The sequence below is a fragment of the Manis javanica genome, chromosome 3 (genome assembly GCF_040802235.1).
Source record: "Manis javanica isolate MJ-LG chromosome 3, MJ_LKY, whole genome shotgun sequence".
Classification (NCBI taxonomy): Eukaryota; Metazoa; Chordata; class Mammalia; order Pholidota; family Manidae; genus Manis; species Manis javanica.
In genome coordinates this window covers 6,664,695-6,688,695 of record NC_133158.1, presented here as the reverse complement: position 1 = coordinate 6,688,695, position 24,001 = coordinate 6,664,695, and the positions used below count along the sequence as shown (strand labels likewise).

The window sequence follows — 24,001 nt, the reverse complement described above, 5'->3', positions numbered from 1 at the left end:
CGTCCGTCAGCGCGGCGGCGCGGGGCTCTGTCGCTCGCGCTGGCTTCAGGCGGCGCTGCGGGCGCGCAGCGAGCGATCGCCCTGCGCGCCTTTGGATGTAAATCTTAGGGGACCGTCGCGCCCCTCAACGGCTTGTGTCTCCGCGAACCAGAGCCCAGAGTAAGGAACCCTGGGGACTTTGGGGCGGTTTTACTTCTCCCGCAACGTTTTTCGTCAGAGACCATGGAAGAGGCCCTACCGCTGGTGCCTTTCTTCAGTTTCCTCAAATTTTAACTCCACCAGCCCTGCCGAAGCGCCGGGCCTCCCCCCTCCAGCAACATGGTGCTAACTCGGATGTCTGCGAGATCCGTTGTGGCGTTTACAGGGCTTTCCCATAAATTTATGGACAGTACACTCGAAATTAATTTTCTGGCACTTGGATATCAGTTTATTTAGTTAAAAACATGTGACTTTGTTCCCAGTTCACCCATTGCCACTTGGACTTCATCAACCTTAAAAATAAAACTCAGTTATTTTAACCAGCGAAAACCGGGCTTATCTGGGAACACCAGAGAATTGCAATTCAGGACTAACGAGACCCGGCAAAACCTTAGGTAAGTCCACAGAGTAAAGGAATGCTTCTATAGAGTAACGGGTGGACTTGGGAGGGGCTGTTAATAAAAGTCCATGGGAGTAAACTGGGGGAGTTCCAAGTATCCTGGCTTCTCATTGGCTGACTTGTGACAGTCTCTCATTGGCTGGGCTGTTACTGAAGTAGAGGAAACCTTCCTTCCACTTGCTGAGCCGTTAGGTAGCTAAACCAGTCTCCTCCCTCCCATTGGGTCTGCAATTGGTAAGGCGTGGTGGGCAGGACAGGTCCCTCAGCCGGCCTCCCAGCTCCATCTCTTAATTTTTCACACCTGGAAGGACTAACACAATGCAATTCAGATTTCCATATTCCTTTTAAATCAAAAACAAAAAAAATCTCTTAAAGGTCAGGATACACTGGTTAACTGTGTATTTATGGTGGTAAATGATTAGCCATTCTGTTAGATCAAAATGTTTTGGAAGAAGCTTTAAAAAGCTCCTTCAGCCTCTAATTGTACAGTAAAGTGAAGCTCTACTTCTAGAACCTAGTCTGAATAGAACTCCTATCTGTTTATCTTCCCTAATCTCACACTATCCTGTTTCTCTATAGTCATCAGAACACAGAGAAAATAACAAAATCACAAGTATCTTCTAAAAGTCTAGTTACTATCCCATGAATCTGTCCCATTTTCATTCAAGAAATGTAAGAAATGCTTAGCAAAAATTATTAGGTGCCTGGTTCCACAGATACACTGGAACAAATCCAAATATGGTAACAGGAATGGAAGTTCATACTTTTAAATAAAATACAAGATTTTTCCATGGTTTCTTGAAGGAAAGATAATAATGTGGTTTTAAAAGTTTTACCAGTTTGTACTATAGTTTCACAGAATTAGCCTTAGAAGATTTAAATAAGAGTTCTTCCCTTAGATTATCAACTTGTCACCCTCCAGAAGAGATTTTTAGTTTGTGAAAGATGGCTTATAGTCAGTTCTTTAATTACTGTTACTGCTTCCCGGATGCTTAGATGTTCCCAGCATTGTACAGATCCCAGCAACCCAACTGTACCCTTTGATATTTTCTTTCTCCTCTGTCAGCACTGCGCATGCAACCTGGCATGTTGTTAATCACTTGGCCAAACCAAATAATTCCAATGAAAAATGCTATTTGGTATCTCAGTTATCTGAGTGGGGTATAATCATCACTTAAATGATTTCCTTCTTTGTATTTATGTGCATCTAAACTGTATTTTTGTAAAGGATTCTCAAGAGGCTATTATCAGAGAGAGGCAAGGAATTCTTGCCAAGCTCAGCTAATTAAAAAAAAAAATGAAACAAACAAAAACAAGTTGACATTCAATTGGATGGAGAGGTGATTTAGTCAAATTATAAAACTAGAAAGAATCTTAGAAGGCCCTCTATTTGGATCCTCTAACTTCAAGCTACTGTACACTCTACTCACCCAAAAAGATGATTGTATTTCCTATTTTAGAACATCTCTAAGGTACAGAATTCACAGTCTCTCTTGATGAACAGTTTAATTAGCCCAAGTTCTGTACAGCTGACCAAACTCAGTTCCTTTTGTACAGGAAATGAGGCTTATTCAGAGAATGCCTCAGGGATTACTGGAGACTCATGTGTGGGTAGCATAGTAAAAACTTTGGCCAGCTGGTTAATTTTATGGAAGGCAAGGCAGGATTGAACAACATCCACCAAAGAATTCTTTGAGACATCTCACACATATAATTCACTGAAACGTTTCCATATAATTTTCAACAAAAGGACATACAATCTTGTGAATAGATTTGTTAATTATTAGTCTCCTAAAAATTATATTTGATCTTCTTATAATTATATTTTTACATGATACCCTGTCAAGTTCCGGTCTGTGGTCTATAATAGGAAGGAATCAAACAATCCAAATGAAGCTATGCTTGATTTTTCAAAATTATCCCCTTAATTAGTGGTTAGTAAACTAATGCACATGTAAAAGTCATCTGGGGGAGGTGGTTAGAATAGGTACCTGAGCCCAACTGGAAGATTCTGATGCAGTAAATCAGAAGTGGGGCTGAAAATCTCCCCAGGTAGGCCCAAAGGTAATCCTTATACCACATGGTGAAAAACTCTATGCAAAATGGAGAATAACCATTTCCATTTCCCACAAAACCTTGTATCTTAGAAATTTTAAAGGGTCATGTAAACATCTAGGAGAAGAGTTTTTGGTTCCACTAGAGGGTGGCAAGAAGGGCACCATTTCCAGAATCACCTAGAGAGCTTGGGAATCCTCCTACTCACAAATATCCCCTAAAAGACTCCATGGATCTGAAATTCTGGGGAATTCATACCCAGTATGTAATGCAGATAACTCTGAATGTTACTTGATAAATCATTCCATAATGGGGCTCCCTTTAACAGATAACTCAGTTGTTCTCCTAGCATTCAGCTGAGATGAACCAAGTTTAAGAAATGAGTATACTAAAATTCATGTGGAACCACAGAAGACCCTGAGTAGCCAAAGCAATCCTGAGAAGGAAGAATAAAGCTGGGGGAATTATGTTCCCTGACTTCAAGCTCTTCTACAAAGCCACAGTAATCAAGACAATTTGGTACTGACACAAGAACACACCCACAGACCAATGGAACAGACTAGAGAGCCCAGACAGATATAAACCCAACCATATGTGGTCAATTAATATATGATAAAGGAGCCATGGACATACAATGGGGAAATGACAGCCTCTTCAACAACTGGTGTTGGCAAACTGGACAGCTACATGCAAGAGAATGAGACTGGATTATTGTCTAACCCCATACACAAAAGTAAACTCGAAATGGATTAAAGACCCGAATGTAAGTCATGAAACCATAAAACTCTTAGAAAACAACATAGGCAAAAATCTCTTGAACATAAACATGAGCAGCTTCTTCCTGAACACATCTCCTCAAGCAAGGGAAACAAAAGCAAAAATGAACACATGGGACTACATCAAACTGAAAAGCTTCTGTAGAGCAAATGACACCATCAACAGAACAAAAGGCATCCTACAGTATGGGAGAATATATTTGTAAATGACAGATCCTACAAGGGGTTAACATCCAAAATACATAAAGAACTCACACGCCTCAACAACCAAAAAACAAGTAGCCCGATTAAAAAATGGGTGGAGGATATGAACAGACAATTCTCCAAAGAAGAAATTCAGATGACCAACAGGCACATGAAAAGATGCTCCACATCACTAATCATCAGGGAAATGCAAATTAAAAACACAATGAGATATCACCTCACACCAGTTAGGATGGCCAGCATCCAAAAGACTAAGAACAACAAATGTTGGCGAGGATGCAGAGAAAGGGGAACCCTCGTACACTGCTGGTGGGAATGTAAGCTAGTTCAACTATTGTGGAAAGCAATATGGAGGTTCCTCAAAAAAATAAAAATAGAAATACCATTTGACACAGGAATCCCACTCCTAGGAATTTACCCAAAGAATACAAGTTCTCAGATTCAAAAGACATATGCACCCCTATGTTTACTGCAGCACTATTTACAATAACCAAGATATAGAAGCAACCTAAGTATCCATCAGTAGATGAATGGATAAAGAAGTGGTACATACACACAATGGAATACTATTCAGCCATAAGAAAGAAAGAAATCCTACCATTTGCAACAACATGGATGGAGCTAGAGGGTATTATGCTCAGTGAAATAAGCCAGGCAGAGAAAGACAAGCATCAAATGATTTCCCTCATTTGTGGAGTGTAACAACAAAGCAAAACTGAAGGAACAAAACAGCAACAGACTCACACAGACTCCAAGAAGGGACTAGTGGTTACCAAAGGGGAGGGGGAGGGGAGGGAGAAGGGGATTGAGAGGTATTATGATTGACACACATGGTGTGGGGGGAATCATGAAGGGGGGAGATAGTGTAGCACAGAGAAGGCAAATAGTGACTCTATGGCATCTTACAATACTAATGGGCAGTGACTACAATGGGGTATGGGGGGACACAATATGAGTGGATGTAGTGACCACATTGTTTTTTCATGTGAAACCATATGAGTGTGTATCAATGATACCTTAATTTAAAAAATTAAAGAAAAAGGAATGAGTATATTAGATGGTTTTTTGGGATCTTGAGTCAGTTCCCTCTACTTTAAAATGTCAGGTTGGGGGAAGCTTTGGACAATTGGCAGACAGAATCAAAAGTTCTGAGGTGGGTTGCAAAAGGAGGTGGATGGTCAACAAGGAAAAGAGGGTTCTTCAGGGTGCTGCTGCAGACCACCCGCTGCCTTTGACCTTGATAGAAATGTTTCTTTTGCTCTTTACCATGGCATCCTCAGAATGCAGATCTGTGGCCAAAACTCAGTCCTTGGAAAGATAAATTCTGTAGCTTCTACTTTCTCGACTGTAAAAAGAATCAAACTTTATTTTTAGAATAATTGCATTCGCCTTTGTTCCATTTATGGTTGCCTTGATTCCTCTTTGGGAAATGAGGACACTCTTAAGTTAATTTTTTTGACTAGGCCAAGAACTTTGAAACAAAGCAGCAGCTTTCCCATTTCTGTGGGGAGGTGGATGGAAGCACAGGCGTGAGCTCAGGAACAGGGACTGTGGAGCCAGCCTGGCTGGCTTTGGATCCTGCTTCCATTCTTTACTAGTTCTCTGACTTAGTCAAGTTACCTCGCTTTTCTGTGTCTCCATTCTGTCATCTGAAAAATAGGGCTTAATATAGGGAACCTACAGGGTAGGGTTATGAAGGTGATGAATGGGCTTTCAGAATAGTGCTGAGCACAATAAGCATTCGATAAAAACTAGCTATTCTTTCCATAATTTACTGTTAAATATTCAATGTTTTCATGCTTTTAAGGCAACTTTCAATTTCTTCATCTTCCCCTGTTTATGGAATCTAGAGAAACCAAATTCTTTAAATCAGAAGATAATGCTCAGTATCTTAGAGGATTCTGATACTGTTTTAGCAATATTATGATTACTCTTGATGGTCTTTTATCATTTTAATTTAGGGGATTTTGTGGCCAAGACAAAAATTTTAAAATCAATAAATAGGTACTGTGATAGTCTGGAGAAATGGTGCAGGTACCTAAACAGCAAAGACTATTACCCTGTGTGTGTGTTTTGTTTTTTTGTTGGTGGGGAGTGGGGAGATGCTCTAAGGGTAAAAGACCTAAGAACTTCATGACACTCCTACCCCCAAGGAATTCTGGGGAACAACAGGCAAAGCAGGGGGGAAGAGATTGTTCTTTAGAGAAGTCAGTATGTCTCATGACAGTTTAACCGTTGAAAACACTTTAATTTTTACAGAACCACAGAAGCCAGTAAAGAAAAATAATAGTAGTGTAAGTGAGTATTGATTAAATCAGTGCTGTTTATCCCACGGTTAGTGTACAATACTCAGGGTTAATCAGCACATCCCTGTAGGAACACTAGATGGTGCTCTGAATTCAGTTTTGGGATTCAAACTACCTCAGGAAATGGCTGTCTCATTCAACAAGTATTTATTAGGTAATGAGCAAAATATTAAAAGTCCCTCCCCTTGTGGAGCTAGTTGTGGGGATGGTGGGGGAAGACAGACAATAAAAAACTGACATAGTAAGTCATATTAGAAATACAGTGTATTAGGAAGTGGTAAGTGCTATGGAAAATAGAGCAGGGACTGTTGGATCCCATTTTCATGAAGTTCAGGAATCAGCAAAATGAATTTATGATGTTAGAAGTGGTTCTCTCCTGGGTAATGACCGGAGAGGGCATGCGAGGACACTCTGGAGTGCCGGAAATCTTCTCTGTCTTGATCTGTGTGCCCATATATGTAAAAAGTCACCTGTGCTATCAACTTGTGATATTTCCATTTTATAGAATATAAGTTACAATAAAAATATTTTCTTAAAAGGAAAGAAAATCGAGCAGGGAAAGTGGGGTTGGGGGAAGTTGCAATTTTAAATAGGCTTGTCAGGGTGGGCTTCATTGAGATGTTGACATTTGAACAAAAACTTGGGTCCCCTCAAGTGAATGACAGGGACACTTGGGGAGAAAGTGGTCCAGGAAGAGGAACCACCAAGGCCGATACCTAAGTCCTAAGGCAGGAGAGGCCTGGCCTGTTTTAAGGATTGCAGGTAAACCAGGGTGATTGGAAAGGGGAACTGGGGGGAAAGAGAGTTGGGGGAGAGGGAGGAGGAGGAGGCCAGGTTATCGTCTATGTGAGGATTTTTACTTCTACCCAGATTTCAGATAAAAATGCCTTTAATAGAGGTTGTGATTTGAAACAAATATTGGGGAAGGAATTAGTGATATGAGGCATCATAAATTACAGGCAAATTAACATTGACTTAGGTAAACTCAGTAGTTGATGAGATGTGTTGATTTAAAGGAAAATTACATCAGTGATTTGGCTCACCTCACATTCTGTACTCACGGTCAAAAGCAAGTCTTAACAAAAGAAGACAATGATTCCATGTAAAAACAGGGATATGGTTTTTCCTCTTCCCTCCCTGAATAATTCAGTCCTAAAACTATTAGGAGGGGCCAAAGAAAATAGGAGACTCTGTAGGGTAGGGTGAGCCACAGGGTTCCAGAACAGGGTGTTAGAGTCCCACCGGGCTGAGGAGGGCACCCCACAAAGGGACACCCTGGGGTGGGGTTTCAGAGCTTGTGCAAGGTGAGAAGGAGGTCTGCAGGACCTGCAGGGGGTGTCAGAGGAGGAGGAGGGTAAAGAGGGTGTTTGGGTGAAGGGGCGGCCTGGGCAGGATGTTGGAGCAAAAGCGGGGTGAGGAGGGCGTCTGCATGGAGGGCAGTTTTGGAGTCCAGCCTTATGAGGGCGGTAGGGCAGGGAGGGAGCCTGTGCAGGATTTCAGCACCCAGGAGCCAGGGGCCTACCATGAAGAAGGGCAGCCCGGTGCAGGGTCTCAGAGCCCAGGTCAGGTGAGGGCATGCACACAGAGAATGGGTGGGTGTGGGGTGCTCAACCGAGCAGGGGAAGAAGGGCTGCCTGTGGGTGGAAGCACTTAGGACAGGTGACGCACTCTGCTGGAGTAAGAAGGCTTCCATGGGGTCAGTTAGCCTGGGCCAGGTATCGGCTCAAGGGAGGAGCAGGGCATCTGTGCCAGGAGGGAGTTTGGTTGCCTAGCAGGGACAGATCAAATCAGAGTACTGGGGATAATAGAGGCTAGAGTTCCCACTGTCAGAGAAGGGAATTACAAATGGGAACGGGAGCCCAGGTGCTAGACTGCAGTGACAGGCACACCTTGTTTTATCACGCTTCACTTGACCACAGGTCACAGATACTGTATTTTTTCTAAATTGAAGGTTTGTGGTAACCCTACAAGCCTGCTGGCACCATTTGCCCAACAGCATTTGCTTACTTCATAGCTCTGTGTTACATTTTGGTACTTGTAATATTTCAAACCTTTTCATTATTGCATTTGTTTGTTATGATGATCTCTGACCACTGATCTTTAATTTTGCTGTTGTAACTGTTCTGGGGTGCCATGAACCATGTCCATATAAGATGGCAAACTTTTGCGGGGGGCGAGGGGAGTGTAAAGTTCTGCACTTGCAAATTTTTTTTTCTTTCTTATGTTGGTTTCAGATGTACAGCACAGTGATTCAACAGTTACCCATATTATCAAATCTTTACCTCCTCTAGTGTGGTTACAGAACCATTGACTATACTACTGTCCCCGGACCACCTTATATTATGAAAGCAAATTACTATACCCCTTTATCCCCTTCACCCTCTGCCTCCACTCGCCCCAACTCCTCCCCCTTGATAAGCACTAGTCCCTGCCCGGAATCTGTGAGCCTACTGCTGTTTTGTTCCTTCCCGGCAAACTTTTTTTTTAAAAGATGTTTGTTAACAGGTGCTTGCCGTTTGTTGACTTTTTTTAAAAAAATCAAGTTGTAAACTTTTATTACAAATTAAAGATGAGGTTCTTAAAAATCTCAACTTGACCAGATATAAAACTTTTAAAGGTGTATTGAGAAAATCAGTCTTAAAAAAAAAAAAGAAAATATGTTTGTCATTACCAAAAAGAGACATCTTCAGGTAAAAATAATAAAAAACCTCATGCCGCATAGATAATGGAGATAGTTCTGGTTATCTGGTCAATGGGCAAAACGCAAGCGCTTCAGGTCCTCAGCTCCAATCTTCCGTTCATTTCTCACTGCTGGGATTTCATATTCAGTTCGCAGTGGATGCCGAGCCCTGAGGACGGTAGGTATGGTAAGCCGGCATTACTCAGCCCCGCCCTGCTCAGCCTGCGGAGCGGACGAATGCTCAGCTGGTAGATCAGCTGCTTGTGTCTCTGCCTCTGTGGTTTAGGGTTTCCCGGGCATCTGTGTTGGTAATTGAAGTTACGGTGGTTGCGATGTTGAGGTGGCTGCTGACCTCGGGTCTCATTTTGGTTTTCCTTATCCTCTTCCTCGGCGTCCTCTCTAGGCTGTCCCTGGCGAGGAGGCCGCCTGCGGAATCGTGGGCTGTGACCCCGATACACACTCGGTCTTGCTGGTCTGCCTTGTTCTCTCCGCCCTGGTTATCAGCACCTTCCGTCGCTGGTCCCCGCACTGGAGGGTTGGAGCGCTGACAGCAGGCGCCCATAGGGTCCCCGCAGGCAGTAAGGTGGGAACCGTGTCCGGGCGGGGCCAGGCCTTTGGGAGCGCCCTCCCATCCCTCCTTCTTGCCCTCACTCGCACTGTTCTGGCAGTTCCGCTGGCTAACTGCGTGGAGGGCCCCTGAGATGCAGAGAGTGTCTGCAGTGGTTACGGTCTGTGGCGTGTGTACTGCCCCGAACTCCACCAGGACCTGTAGCATTTGCTGCCACCTCACCCTTTTCTCCCGCAACATCATCAGATTCCACGGTCTCTCCATCTCCGACACTGCGAAATTGCAGCAATAGGAAATGAGGAAAAGATGGGAGCTGAAGACCTTAAGCACTGCTCCTTGCCTACTGACCAGAAACCCAGAACTGTCTGCGTTCTCTCTGCAGCGGGGGCTTTGATTATTCCGGGGTTATTCTTCCCTAGGGCAGTCTGCTGCACAAATACATCTTCCTTTGTGTCATTCCTGTTGATGAAACCGCATCGTTTCCTTACATGGAACCGTTTACTGTTCCCAAAACCTTCCTTGCGATGACCTTCTTGTCCCCGCTGGCAGGCACCACCCAAGTGTCCTGCGCCCGTGCCGCCATCCTTGGTGTCAGCAGTGCTGGGGGTGGGGACGGTGTGTTGCGGGGGAGGTGGGGTGGGCAGCTGCTGGGCCTCGGCCTCCCTGCTCGTGGTGGTGATGGTGGCTGGGGCCGCCTCAGGCAGGGTGCGATGGAAACTAGGCTCGCTGTGGGGCTGCTCAGGGCTATCAGGGGTCCACTCTCCACTCCTGCTACTGGTCAAATTCTAAGATGGCAAACTTAATCGATAAATGTGTGTGTCCTGACTGCTCCATCCGGTTGGCTGTTCCCGTTTCTCTCCCTTCCGTGGACCTCCCTATTCCCTGAGACACAATATTGAAATTAGGTCAATTAATAACCCTACAGTGTGGCCTCTAAGTGTTCAACTGAAAATAAGAATCAATTGAGGTGGCAAACTCTATGTGGTCCTATTTTTGGAAATTGGCGCAGCCACCCCACCCTTCAGCAACCACCATCCTGATCAGTCAGCAGCCACACACCGAGGCAAGCCCCCACCAGCAAAAAGACAATGTCTGGCCAAAAGCTCAGGTGACGGTTAGCATTTTTTAGCGATAAAGTATTTTTCAATTAAAATGGTGTCTGCCAGTTTCTTCACTCTAAAGTTACTCTTTTCCCCTTTATAATATTTTATGGAAGAGGTACTTTAAAACCTATGTAAATACTCTGTTCCTCTATAAACTTTCTATATTGGCATGGACTCATGGTTTCCTGTTTTATTTAATGAATTGTAATTGTTTCTTTCAGACAGTGCTATTGCACACTTAATAAACTACAGAGGTATGCCCCTAGAGGTATCCATGTGAACTCAGATTTCAATAAATGTATAGGAATAAATCAGATGTATATGTGTATCACAGGCATACATCTGTTTCGTATCTTTTGCCCTGAGAGGGCCTGGGAGCCAAGGTACCCCAATAACAATGAATGTGCATCTGAGTCCAAATTGCAGCTTCCAAACACCATTCTCCATTAAAAAGAACTAGGGCTCCTTGGAGAAATGGCTGTCTCTAGGGCTGGAGCAAAAAAGAACACAATGTGCCTAGGATGTCTTATTGTGCCAGAAAGTACAAAGTACTTGGAAATGATGTGTCAAGAGAACACAGAATGGGGGAGCCCCTGTTAGACAAATCAGGGAAAATTTCAACATCACAATAAATAAGGAAATTATAATTTATTAAAAAATAGGAAACCGTGAGTCCATACCAATATAAATAAATGAATAAATAGGAAGTTTGTAGAAGAACAGAGTATTTACATAGGTTTAAAGTACCTCCTCCACAAAAGATTATTTTATATAGGGGAATGGAGTAACTACAGTGAAGAGGCTGGCAGGCACCAACTTAATCAAATACTTAAAGTTAAACATCGTCTGTAATGGAACAAATCAAAATAATGTGCTACCTAATAGGAAAACAGGTACATAGCTATACACATGAATATACCAGTGACACGGAGTTGCTAGACATGATACATTGCTAAACACGATACATTGTTTATTTTTCCCTTAAAGTTTTTGAACTTTTAAAGAGAGATTAAGTAAATAGATGGCATGGCTGGAAAAAATAAAGGAGAGACTACAGTTGCTAGAAAGAGAGAAACCTTGGGGCACTCAAAGTAAAATATCCCAGAGATCATCTGTGCTCTTTCCTGCCTCCCCAGCACACACTGTCTGCGTTAATGGGACCGGACACTGCTGAGAATTCTCAGGTAGAACCCCTGTGGGAGGGTCCAGCGGTAACCATGACAGCTGTCTCACTTATTGTAACCTTTCAGAAATATGTATTTATTGTAAAGCAGTTCCACTAATATATCTCAGCTGCTAGATTTTTAAGTCACTTTTTCTTCCTTCTACTCTTCTTTCTTTTGCTTTTATTTTTGTTTTCTTTCTCCTACTAACTTTGATTTCCTTTTGTTCCTCCCACCCCCACCCCTATTGCTACATAATAAATCACAATCGAGGGGTTTAAAACATAAGTATTTAGTGATGTGCATTTTATTTTTTTTTTTAATCAGGAAACTGAAAAAAAAAAAAGATGAGATTAGATAATTTTTCGCTCCTTTCAAAGCCTGGCTTTCAGGACTATGTGGACGCAGGAGCACTGGTGGTTATGCCAGATGCTGAGCACTGACTCTTCCCTCTGTTCATTCCTGTTGTTAAAATCCTGATAATCTGTGAAAAAAGAAAGTGCTTTCCGGTGAAGGGGAAATGTCCCTATACAAGGAATCAGGAAAGAAAATAAAAGAACACTTAACATTAAAAAAAAAAAAGTATTCATGTAATACGTCTGATGGCTTCTGTGTGTCAGGAATTCAGAGTGACTTGGATACCCAGTCCTGTCTTGGAATCTCTGTTAAGACTGGTCAGATGTCAGCTGGGGCTCCAGTATGTGGAGGCTTGGCTGGGGCTGGAGGATTCACTTCTCGAGTGACTCACTCACATAGCTGGCGTTGACTGTCTGCAGGAAACCTCAGTTCCTCTCTGCGAGGGCCTCTCCACAGGTCTCCTGAAGTGTCCTCACAGCATGGTGGCTGGCTTAATGTGGAGAGAATAATCCAAGAGACCAAAGCAGAACCTCATAACACTTAAAACTGGAAGTCACACGTGGTCACTTTGTTGCAGTACTGGTCTCCTGGTGGTAAATTCTACTTGCTCTTGTTTATCTCAAAATGCCTTTATTTTGCCTTCATTCTCTAAAATATTTTGTTGGCTGTAGAATTCTGGATGCCCTGAACTCTCACCTTTGGTTTTTAAGCTATTCTAAATATTTTTTCACTGAAAATAAATGATATTCAGAGACCAAAATGATCTCCCTCACCAGAGCAGGATCTTCATTTTTGCTAATAGTGTAAATCTCATTGTTTTTGCTGATTTTCCCTCATGGTGGCTGCTCATGTGCTTAATGATCTGAGATTGTGAGGTCATATTTGCTTGCTCTTAATCTATGGGAATCCTGTGGATCTAAATTAGGGAAACTTTCCTCCAGAGAGGGTTTAATCTGCTTTCTCAGGAAGCAAGATTGATGGTCCTGGCCTGAAGTGGACATCTTCAGTTCAGCCCCATATCAACTGCTAGTCTGAGGGTCAGTATCTTGGTTTCAGCGATACTAAAGATTTTTGCCTTAGTGGTTTCCTTAGGTTTACCATTTGGTTACTGATCTCTGCTTCCAGTTCTGATTTGAGTTCCTGGTTGTTGGGTTTTTTTTTTTTCCTTTGTTTCTTTTTTATTTTTTCAAAATTATCTTGGCTATTAAAGTCTTTTTTTTTTTTGAGAGGGCATCTCTCATATTTATTGATCAAATGGTTGTTAACAAAAATAAAATTCTGTATAGGGGACTCAATGCACAGTCATTAATCAACCCCAAGCCTATATCTCAACAGTCTCCAATCTTCTGAAGCATAACAAACAAGTTCTTACATGGTGAACAAGGTCTTACATAGTGAATAAGTTCTTACATGGTGAACAGTACAAGGGCAGTCATCACAGAAACTTTCGGTTTTGATCATGCATCATGAACTATAAACAATCAAGTCAGATATGATTATTCGTTTGATTTTTATACATGATTTATATGTGGATCCCACATTTCTCCCTTATTATTATTATTTTTTTTTAAATAAAATGCTGAAGTGGTAGATAGATGCAAGATAAAGGTAGAAAACATAATTTAGTGCTGTAAGAGGGCAAATGTAGATGATCAGGTCTGTGCCTATAGACTAAGTATTAATCCAAGCTAGACAAGGGCAACAAAACACCCACAGATGCAGAAGATTTCTCTCAAAACAGGGGGGCTGAGGTTCTAAGCCTCCCCTCTGTTGATCCCCAATTTCTCACCTGATGGCCCCCCTGCGACTGTGCCTGTCTTAGGCTGTTCCTCCCTTGAGGAATCTTACCCGTCTCTGGCTAACCAGTCATCTTCCGGGGCCATACAGGGGAATGTAAAGTTGGTAAGTGAGAGAGAAGCAATATTCTTTGAAAAGGTTAGCTTTTTACTTCTTTGCAGATTTATGCCCTGTGGCTTCTATGCCCAGCATTTGTCTTGAGGTATCTTGACAACTTGGAAGAATTACGATACTCGGTAATTTTCTATATAAGGCACTAATTCTACTAAAGGGTTGTAATTAGGAAGGAAGAAGAAAAGCTATAGAAGTAGCAGACGGAAGAAAACATGGGAAGATTGATTATTTCTTTGACATATCTTCTTGTAGTGTAACATAAGCATGTATAGGTTTTAAACTACTAATTAAATTGTGCACATACATTAACATAATAGGAATACAGCTACATAACAAAAGCAGACCTATAATTACCAGCCATATCCAGTGAAACCAAGAAAACCAGTTAGGTACCCTGGGCATTTGTGAAAACTTATCAATGATATGATGGATATTGTCCAACTGAATTGTAATAGTTCGAGAAAAATCAGACAAATTAAAACAACACATTCCTGGGAACTGTTCACATCCCATGTGTTCTTTTAACAGTAGGTAGTCTATAGTCACACGATTTTGGAGCACTGCAACTTGCACTTCTCCTAAATCTTGGTTGAGTTCCAACAGTATAGATCCAGTCAAATTTGTTGTTTTACTGTATACACAGGCCAGCTTAGATATCTCCTTCTTCATTCCAATGGCAAGTCCAGGAACTGGTGGGATGACTGCAGCTACAACTGCAGCAGCACCAGGATCTTTGTTGAAGTTTTTTGATGATCATCTTCTGGAATGACTCTTCCAGAGGATATTGATGTTGGAAGTTCTTCTTCATATTGTATCTTAATTCATTTTCTGTGTAGCCAAATTAGGCTTTGATCCTCTGTATAAACACAAACAAACCCTTTGCCCACACTTTGATATGACCTTTATACCATTGTGAAGAACCTATTGGAGATCACCACACAGGAACTGCTTTTTTTTTTTAAGAGAAAGGAATATTATCAGAAAAATGTACTTCCATAGCTGATCATCTGACACCCTTTGAAAGATCAAAATTAAGGATATGTAAAGCATGCATTAATCGTTGATTTGCAGTTAGTTTTATCCTATCAGGGAGTAATCCCCCTTTTCTTTCTCTCTTTTTTTTTTTGTTATCATTAATCTACAATTACATGAAGAATATTATGTTTACTAGGCTCTCCCCTATACCAAGTCCCCCCCAACAAACCCCATTACAGTCACTGTCCATCAGCATAGCAAAATGTTGTAGAATCACTACTTGTCTTCTCTGTGTTGCCCAGCCCTCCCCTTTCTCCCACCCCCCACATTATGCATGCTAATAATAATACCCCCTTTCTTCTTCCCTACCTTATCCCTCCCTACCCACCCATCCTCCCTAGTCCCTTTCCCTTTGGTACCTGTTAGTCCATTCTTGGGCTCTGTGATTCTGCTGCTGTTTTGTTCCTTCAGTTTTTCCTTTGTTCTTATACTCCACAGATGAGTGAAATCATTTGGTATTTCTCTTTCTCCACTTGGCTTATTTCACTGAGCATAATACCCTCTAGCTCCATCCATGTTGTTGCAAATGGTAGGATTTGTTTTCTTCTTATGGCTGAATAATGTTCCATTGTGTATATGTACCACATCTTCTTAATCCATTCATCTACATTTAGGTTGCTTCCATATCTTAGCTATTGTAAATAGTGCAGCGATAAACATAGGGGTGCATATATCTTTTTCGAACTTGAGTGCTGCATTCTTAGGGTAAATTCCTAGGAGTGGAATTCCTGGGTCAAATGGTAAGTCTATTTTGAGCATTTTGAGGAACCTCCATACTGCTTTCCACAATGGTTGAACTAATTTACATTCCCACCAGCAGTGTAGGAGGGTTCCCCTTTCTCCACAACCTCGCCAACATTTGTTGTTGTTTGTCTTTTGGATGGTAGCCATCCATACTGGTGTGAGGTGATACCTCATTGTGGTTTTAATTTGCATTTCTCTGATAATTAGTGATGTGGAGCATCTTTTCATGTGTCTGTTGGCCATCTGAATTTCTTTTTTGGAGAACTGTCTGTTCAGTTCCTCTGCCCATTTTTTAATTGGATTATTTGTTTTTTGTTTGTTGAGGTGGGTGAGCTCTTTATATATTTTGGATGTCAAGCCTTTATCGGATCTGTCTTTTACAAATATATTCTCCCATACTGTAGGGTACCTTTTTGTTCTATTGATGGTGTCTTTTGCTGCAGAAGCTTTTCAGCTTAATATAGTCCCACTTGTTCATTTTTGCTTTTGTTTTCCTTGCCCAGGGAGATATGTTCAAGAAGAGGTCACTCATGTTTATGTCTAAGAGATTTTTGCCTATGTCTTTTTCTGAGAGTTTTATGGTTTCATGACTTACATTCAGGTCTTTGATCCATTTCGAATTTACTTTTGTGTATGGGGTTAGACAGTGGCCCAGCTTTGTTCTCTTACATGTAGCTGTCCAGTTTTGCCAACACCATCTGTTGAATAGACTGTCATTTCCCCATTGTATGTCCATGACTCCTTTATCAAATATTAATTGACCATATATGTGTGGGTTAATGTCTGGAGTCTCTAATCTGTTCCACTGGTCTGTGGCTGTTCTTATGCCAGTACCAAATTGTCTTGATTACTATGGCTTTGTAGTAGAGCTTGAAGTTGGGGAGTGAGATCCCCCTCACTTTATTCTTCCTTCTCAGGATTGCTTTGACTATTCGGGGTCTTTGGTGTTTCCATATGAATTTTTGAACTATTTGTTCCAGTTCATTGAAGAATTGGTTGTTGGTTTTTTGTTTATGTTTTGTTTGGTAAACAAACAAAATTTGTGTTATTTGTTGGGATCTCAGCAATGAGTTTGAAAGTATGTTTTATCCTGTTTTGTAGTAGAAGGGCCTTTCAGGGATTATGGCCCACCTTATTGCCACACCAGAAATATCCCATTCACTCTCCAGTTTACTTCAAGTCTGACTTTTTTCTCTACCCTTCCAGCTTGCCGAAGTTGCCATTAACCTCCTTGTTAACAGACCTAGTGGATACACTTCTGTCTTCATCTTATCAGGCCTCTCAGCAGCATTAATACAGTTGACCTTCATTTATTCTTTCTTCTCGTAAGAGCCAAGCATTGTTTTGGATGCTAGGGAATGAACAGAACAAACAAAAATCCTGGAGATAGGAGGTAAACAATAAACAATAAACAAAATAAACATATATTCTATAATAAGGCAAAAGGTAGTAAATACTAAAGAACAAAAATTGGGGTAGGAAAAGAGGCATCCAGGAGTCCTAGGAAAGAGGAGAGATTTTACAAGAAGGGTAAGCCTCATTGAGAAGATGATATTTGAGGAAACACTTGAAGAAGGTAAAGGAGTGGCCTACGAGGACATGTGAGGGAAGAACCTTCTAGTTAGTGAAAACAGCTAGCGCGGACGCCTGCAGCAGGACTGCCTAGTATGGAAGAGGAGAAGTTCAGGGTGGCTGGAACAGAGTGAAATGAGATAGGATATGAGATCAGATAGGGTTGGGGTATGAGACAGAGGGGTTTTAGCAGATCTGTAGGATCCAGTAGGCCACTATAGAGACTGACTGACTGAGATGGGAGACCATTTTTTGTGTGGAGTTGTGACATGAACTGACCTGTTTCTGCGTGGTCTGTCTGCCTGCTTGCTGTGTTGAAGAAAACCATAGGGGGTCAAGGATGAAGGCAGACAGACTTGAGATGCTAGTAGCCATCCTCCTTGACCCTTTTTTCCTCTCTCAGATCAACTACCTTATCTCCAGATTTTTCTCCTGCCTTACTAGTGACTTCCTTCTCCAACGCCTCTTTTCCATTTCCAAATGTTGGTCCTGAGCCTTGGTTCTGAGACCCCTTCTGGTGTCTAGGTCCAGTCACTGCATCATCTCCTGCAGGCCTATGGCTTTTAATGGTTTCAAAACCTGTGGTTTGTGCTTGTGATGCACAAACTTAAAGATCCAGTCCTGACCTCATTACATGTAAATCCAATAGCCTACTTGCTTACTAATTGGAATTCTTCATTCCTTCCCAGCCCAGTCTTCCATACCCCAGTGTATGGCAGTGTACTTGCTCAAGCCAAAAAAAGCAGAGGCATCATTAGTACATCCCTTCCCCTCACTCCCATTTCCATTCCCCCAGCAAGACACGTTCTACTCCTGATCAATGTGCTATTTCAACTGAAATGCTATGCCTTAAAAAATCTCAGTGGTTTAAACAATGAATATTTCTCTCAATCACAAAACTGCAGAACAGTTGGTATTTGGCTGAGCTTGGCTAACTGGAGTGTAGGCTGCAGAATGGGTTGGGGTCTCCTCCATGTGTATTCATTCATTTATTTCTTCCCTGAAGAAAACTCCAGTAGTTGTTTAAATGCTGGTTAAAGCTGAGCTCTGAATTTACCATCAAGAACATACTGGAAAAAGAGGAGAAACAAAGTACAAGAACTGAAATTATATCTTTTTGGGGGAATGCCCACTTCAAAATCTTCCCAATTTTTAGCTGCCTTTCTCTTTTCATTGCAAGTTTTCTTATGATGATAAAATACTCTGTTTTTGGTCATTTTTAACAAACTGTACTGTCTTCATGAAAAACCCCCAGAAGATCAACAGAGGAGAATTTTTATTTAAAAAATACAGTAAACTACCACGATACAAAATTAATACACAGAAATCTGTTGCATTCCTATACACTAATGATGAACTAGTAGAAAGAGAAATCAGAAAAACAATTCCATTCACGATTGCATCAAAAAGAATAAAATACCTAGGAATAACCCTGACCAAGGAAGTGAAAGACCTGTACTCTGAAAACTAAAAGACACTTATGAGAGAAATTAAAGAAGATACCAATAAACAGAAACACATCCCATGCTCATGGATAGGAAGAATTAATGTTGTTAAAATAGCCATCCTGCCTAAAGCAATCTACAGATTCAATGCAATTCCTATCAAAATACCAACAGTATTCTTCAATGTACTAGAGCAAATCATTCTAACATTCACATGGAAGCACGGAAGACCCCGAATAGCCAAAGCAATCCTGAGAAGGAAGAATAAAGCTGGAGGGATTACGCTCCCCAACTTCATAAGCTCTACTACAAAGCCACAGTAATCAAAACAATTTGGTACTGGCACAAGAACAGAACAATAGACCAATGGAACAGGGTAGAGAGCCCATATAAACCCAGCCACATATGGTCAATTAATATACGATAAAGGAGCCATGGACATACAATGGGGAAATGACAGCCTCTTCAACAGCTGGTGTTGGCAAAACTAGACAGCTACATGTTAAGAGAATGAAACTGGATCACTGTCTAACCCCATACACAAAAGTAAACTTGAAATGGATCAAAGACCTGAATGTAAGTCATGAAACCATAAAACTCTTAGAAGACAGCATAGGCAAAAATCTCCTGAATATAAGCATGAGAAACTTCTTTCTGAACACATCTCCTCAAGCAAGGGAAACAAAAACAAAAATGAACACATGGGACTATATCAAACTAAAAAGCTTCTGTATGGCAAAGGATACCATCAACAGAACAAAAGGCATCCTACAGCATGGGAGAATATATTTGTAAATGACATATCCAACAAGGGGTTAACATCCAAAATATATAAGAACACACACCTCAACACCCACAAAGCAAATAGCCCGATTAAAAAATGGGCGGAGGATATGAACAGACAATTCTCCAAAGAAGAAATTCAGATGGCCGACAAATACATGAAAAGATGCTCCACATCACTAATCATCAGGGAAATGCAAATTAAAACCACAATGAGATATCACCTCACACCAGTTAGGATGGCCAGCATTGAAAAGACTAAGAACAACAAATGCTGGCAAGGATGCTGAGAAAGGGGAACGAACCCTCCTACACTGCTGGTGGGAATGTCAGCTAGTTCAACCATGTGGAAAGCAATATGGAGGTTCCTCAAAAAATAAAAATAGAAATACCATTTGACCCGGGAATCCCATTCCTAGGAATTTACCCAAAGAATACAAGTTCTCAGATTCAAAAAGACATAATCACCCCTGTCTTTATAGCAGCACTATTTACAATAGCCAAGATATGGAAGCAACCTAAGTGTCCATCAGTAGATGAATGGATAAAGAAGAGGTGATACATATATACAGTGGAATACTATTCAGCCATAAGAAAGAAAGAAATCCTACCATTTGCAACAACAGGGATGGAGCTGGAGGATCATTATGTTCAGTGAAATAAGCCAGGTGGAGAAAGTCAAGTGCCAAGTGATTTCCCTTATTTGTGCATTGTAACAATGAAACAAAACCAAATGAACAAAACAGCAGCAGACTCTCAGACTCCAAGAAGGGACTAGCGGTTACCAAAGGGGAGGGTTGTGGGTTGACGGGTGGGGAGGGAGGGAGAAGGGGATTGAGGGGTATTATGTTTAGTACACATGGTGTAGGGGGTCACCAGGAAGACAGTGTAGCACAGAGAAGGCAAATAGCTAATCTGTGACATCTTACTACACTGATGGACAGTGACTGCAATGGGGCATGGATGGGGACTTGATAATGTGGGTGAATGTAGTAACCACATTGTTTTTCATGTGAAACATTCATAAAAGTGTATATCAATACCTTAATTAAAAAAATAAAAATAAAAAAATACAGTAAACTCTGGTTTTTTTCTTTTAAACAACTATGGTGGGGGAAATTTCTTCACTTTAGTTTGAATAGTCATGCTTTTAAGTTGCTTTGTGGTGGTTCTATATGAATGTTCATATAAACTTGTATCTCTCTCATTTAGAAGAAAATATTAAAGAAGGGAATTAGCTCATTAATTATTTAAAATACTTGGTGCAAGTGTTCCTTATGAATTAATCCAGGCACTTGGAAGACAATTACACTTAGTGTTAATAACATTGCCATCCTTTTCCAGTATGCTGCTCTCAAAAAATCTATTGTGTTTTTATTGACAACATTCACTATGACATATGCATATGAAAAACATGCATTTTCATCAGAATTACCATAATAGCATTAAGAGATTATTATTTTTTTCCAGTTTCCTTGGAAGAAAATTCACTTAAATTAAATTATTTATTACTTGACTGCTCTCCTGTCTTTCCTGTATGTTTGGGTAACTGGAGTCCATTAAAGTATAAACTTCAGAATAAAAAGCATGATTTTATACATTAATGATTTCAAATTAAAGAGGAGTGCTTGTTTGTGTACCGCTTCTTTTGAGAAAGTTAAGTCTCTGTTCTGCTTAGGAGAGATAACAGTTTTTGTCCCTGTAGGTGGGCCCCCATGGTGTAACCATTAGTTGCTAATTACTTGCAAACAAATAAACAATTAACTCCTCAAGCTGCTGGCAGGGTAAGTGTTCATTGACATGCTAAAACTTTCTAAGACAGGATTTTAATTAGTGACGCTCTAAATCCAGCCTCCTTGTCAGCAGAGCCGTAAGGTGAACCCCAGGAAGATCCCAGCCCTGTACATGTGCGGCAGAGCCAGCCACGAGGCTCGGAGAGGCCAGAGCTGTTGCTCTGTGCAGCCCACTCAAGGATGTCTCCCAGCCTTCAAGAAGACGCTCAGCTCAGGGAAAGCAAACCCTCTCCCTGCTCCTTTTCAATTGAGAGCATCTTAGGTCTGGACCAGAAGAAAGACTGCGTTCCATCACTGAAACCTCACAGGCCCTGGGCAGACACCTGCAGCAACTCAGGTATGCCACAATTTAGTTTCTGAAACTCTTTGTTACTTCATTTGCGGTGTTCCATTTGGCCTTTATTTCATACTACATTGAGCTAGGGAGAAACTGCAGTTTCATCCAATCACAGAACTGAAGGAGCTAGGACTTTCAGTACCTCCCCTGAGTCCTTTGAGAAATAAAAGAATATCAGCCTTAGCCAAATGGGTGTAAAGTTCACTCGCAGGAAATGCCAAGAACCTGCATTTACTTCAAAAGGTCTCTGTATTTATTTGACACATCAGCTATTCTAAATCTTTTTTCACTGAAAAATAAATGATATTCAGAGACCAAAATGTTCTCTCTCACCAAGGCTGAATCTTCATTTTTGTTTGCTTTTTGGTTTTTGGCTGGTGACAGGTCAGTTCTCTGGTGAACCCAGAAGAATTCCACTAGGAAAATTTAAAAAGTTCTTGAAATTATTTCTTATAGAAGTTTGTGAAATTCAGGATTGGACATCTAAGATGGGTTTATTTTTCTTTTTTTAGGGAAAGATGTTAACCTATGTCTACATGTTCCAAGCCTTCCTAATGGGATCTCACTCCCTGGTACTATGGATCACCCAGTACCAGAAGAAAGAGTTTTAAAATACGAAAATTACTTTTCAGCCTCAGAAACACTGTCTTTGAGAAAAGAGTTGAGTTGGTATAGAGGCCGAAGACCAAGAACTGCTTTTACTCAAAACCAGGTGGGAAGTTTTTCAACCTGTAATGGTAATACAAAGGCTTTAACCGAAACCCTGTTGAGCAAAAGCCCATTTACTTTGGGATCTCAGTTTAGAAGTCTTATGCGTGAAACAATAGGCTATCATTTTTAACAGTTTCTGGATAATCATGTTTTAAAAAGCATGCAGATTTATTGCCCAAGATTAAATGCAGTTATTTTGCTATACAAATTAAAGTCTATTTTATGGTGATATACCGAGTATCAACATTTCAAATCACTGTTTTCTTGTTCTTAGATTGAAGTGTTGGAAAATGTCTTTAGAGTAAACTGCTACCCCGGCATTGATATCAGAGAAGACTTAGCTCAAAAACTGAATCTAGAAGAGGATAGAATCCAGGTAATTTTCAAATTTAGTTGTTACTTGTGATGATTGAAATGTTAATAATAAAATAATGTTTCTGAGAACTCCATTATTTTTCTTGAATTTTAGATCTGGTTCCAAAATCGGCGTGCAAAGCTGAAAAGATCTCACAGAGAATCACAGTTCCTAATGACAAAAAAAAATTTCAATACAAATCTGTAATAGATGGAAAACAAAACATGTGAGATCATCTTGCAACTGCAGAACATGAAGAATCAATGGTCATCCCAAGTGTTAAAAATGTGACTTTTTTCTGCATTTAATCTGAGTATTGTCATTTTTTTCTGAAAACATATTATAAATAATTACTGTTATAACATGGCAGCTGTTATAGTTGGGCACTTTTAGTTACAGGAAAAGCCTTGCCTATATATTTTAATAAACATTTTCAGAAAAAGCCAACTATTTTTAAAGTGAGTATATTTAACCTAATAAATTCATTTGCTAAAATCAGTGATCTCATGACTGACTGACTCCATAAACTGAATTCCATTTACAAAACAATTCAAGTAAAATAATCTGAAGAATGGCACGGAGTGTGATTTTCAGTTTCCTTCTAGTGCATTTTGAAACATGATTATGCTTAAATGTATTATAGAATATGATTTGTTCATGAATCTTTAGTTTCTCTTGATGTCTGGCATAAAGCAGTGAGAATTTCTTACCATATATGAATACAAATCCTTACAGCATGCCAGTTTCAAGTTGTTTTTTTTTTAAGCAAAGCCATTATGCCAAAGAAGAGAGACAAAAGCTTCTGTCGTCATATTCATACCATTGGAATTGTATTGCACAAAAGAACTGAGCTGCAATAAATGCAAATTTAAAAATATTTTTCCCATTCATTTAATATTGTGCTTTACTTTCATTCATTAAAGTAATAATGACCATCTGGCCTACATCTATTTCCAGTTTAGTGATTTCCAGTCACTGTATATTTTGTTACAAGTAATAGTGAAAAGGTAGGATAACTGACCTGCCTTTTGTATGTGCTCTGTCATGGTCCCTGGAAATAATCTGGGCACTTTTGGGGACAAAAACTATGCTTTTTTTTTTTTTTTAGCATTTGCCTTTCTACCTGTCAAAAGATGGGAATAGGATAAGATGCAATCACAAAAGGGGAGTCCTACCACTGGAAGTCTGGGTATTTGTTTTCCAGTTAATTAATGGAAGGCCAAAGTGGGTGTTCGTTTTGAAATGTTTGCTTGAGGACTCCCGACTTTGTCTCCTGGAAGGTGTATTTTACAGCTTTGCCCATTTGAGTTGAATTCCCCCCTTGCTTCCTGTTCTTTCTTTCCTGTCCTTTTCTTTCCTGGTGATGACCAGAGTAGAAAATTCTTACTGAATTATTGAATCAATACCCACTGTCTCTTTCTTTTCTTTTCTTTTTTCCTTTCTTTTTTTACTGCATGAAAAAGACTAGAAGGAGTTTGCATATTATTTCTGAGGTGAAGTAGCAT

General features: G+C 40.6%; 1 protein-coding gene and 1 pseudogene across 3 annotated transcripts; one reads left to right on the top strand and one right to left on the bottom strand.

The window, feature by feature from the left end:
• Positions 1-42: 42 nt before the first annotated feature.
• Positions 43-23,373, top strand: HESX1 (HESX homeobox 1). 3 transcript variants are annotated; one of them, XM_073230743.1, is made up of 5 exons: positions 43-593; positions 21,164-21,430; positions 21,943-22,142; positions 22,416-22,517; positions 22,611-23,373. In XM_073230743.1, exons 2-5 carry the CDS (start codon positions 21,274-21,276, stop codon positions 22,701-22,703), a joined length of 552 nt encoding a protein of 183 aa, XP_073086844.1. In that variant the 5' UTR covers positions 43-593; positions 21,164-21,273; the 3' UTR covers positions 22,704-23,373. The 3 variants fall into 3 exon arrangements, with proteins under 3 accessions (XP_073086844.1, XP_036875027.1, XP_036875026.1); XM_037019132.2 differs by having other exon boundaries at positions 21,152-21,430; XM_037019131.2 differs by having other exon boundaries at positions 44-593; positions 21,167-21,430.
• Positions 8,662-9,770, bottom strand: LOC108397389 (Y-box-binding protein 1-like; annotated as a pseudogene).
• Positions 23,374-24,001: the final 628 nt, after the last annotated feature.

What these genes read in the sequence shown, in the direction of transcription:
- HESX1 (XM_073230743.1), top strand. Translation starts at nt 21,274, where the DNA reads ATGTCTCCCAGCCTTCAAGAAGACGCTCAGCTCAGGGAAAGCAAACCC. An exon ending in AGACACCTGCAGCAACTCAG is followed by an intron (nt 21,431 to 21,942) that starts GTATGCCACAAT and finishes TTCTTTTTTTAG; the next exon opens with GGAAAGATGTTAACCTATGT. An exon ending in TAGAAGAGGATAGAATCCAG is followed by an intron (nt 22,518 to 22,610) that starts GTAATTTTCAAA and finishes CTTGAATTTTAG; the next exon opens with ATCTGGTTCCAAAATCGGCG.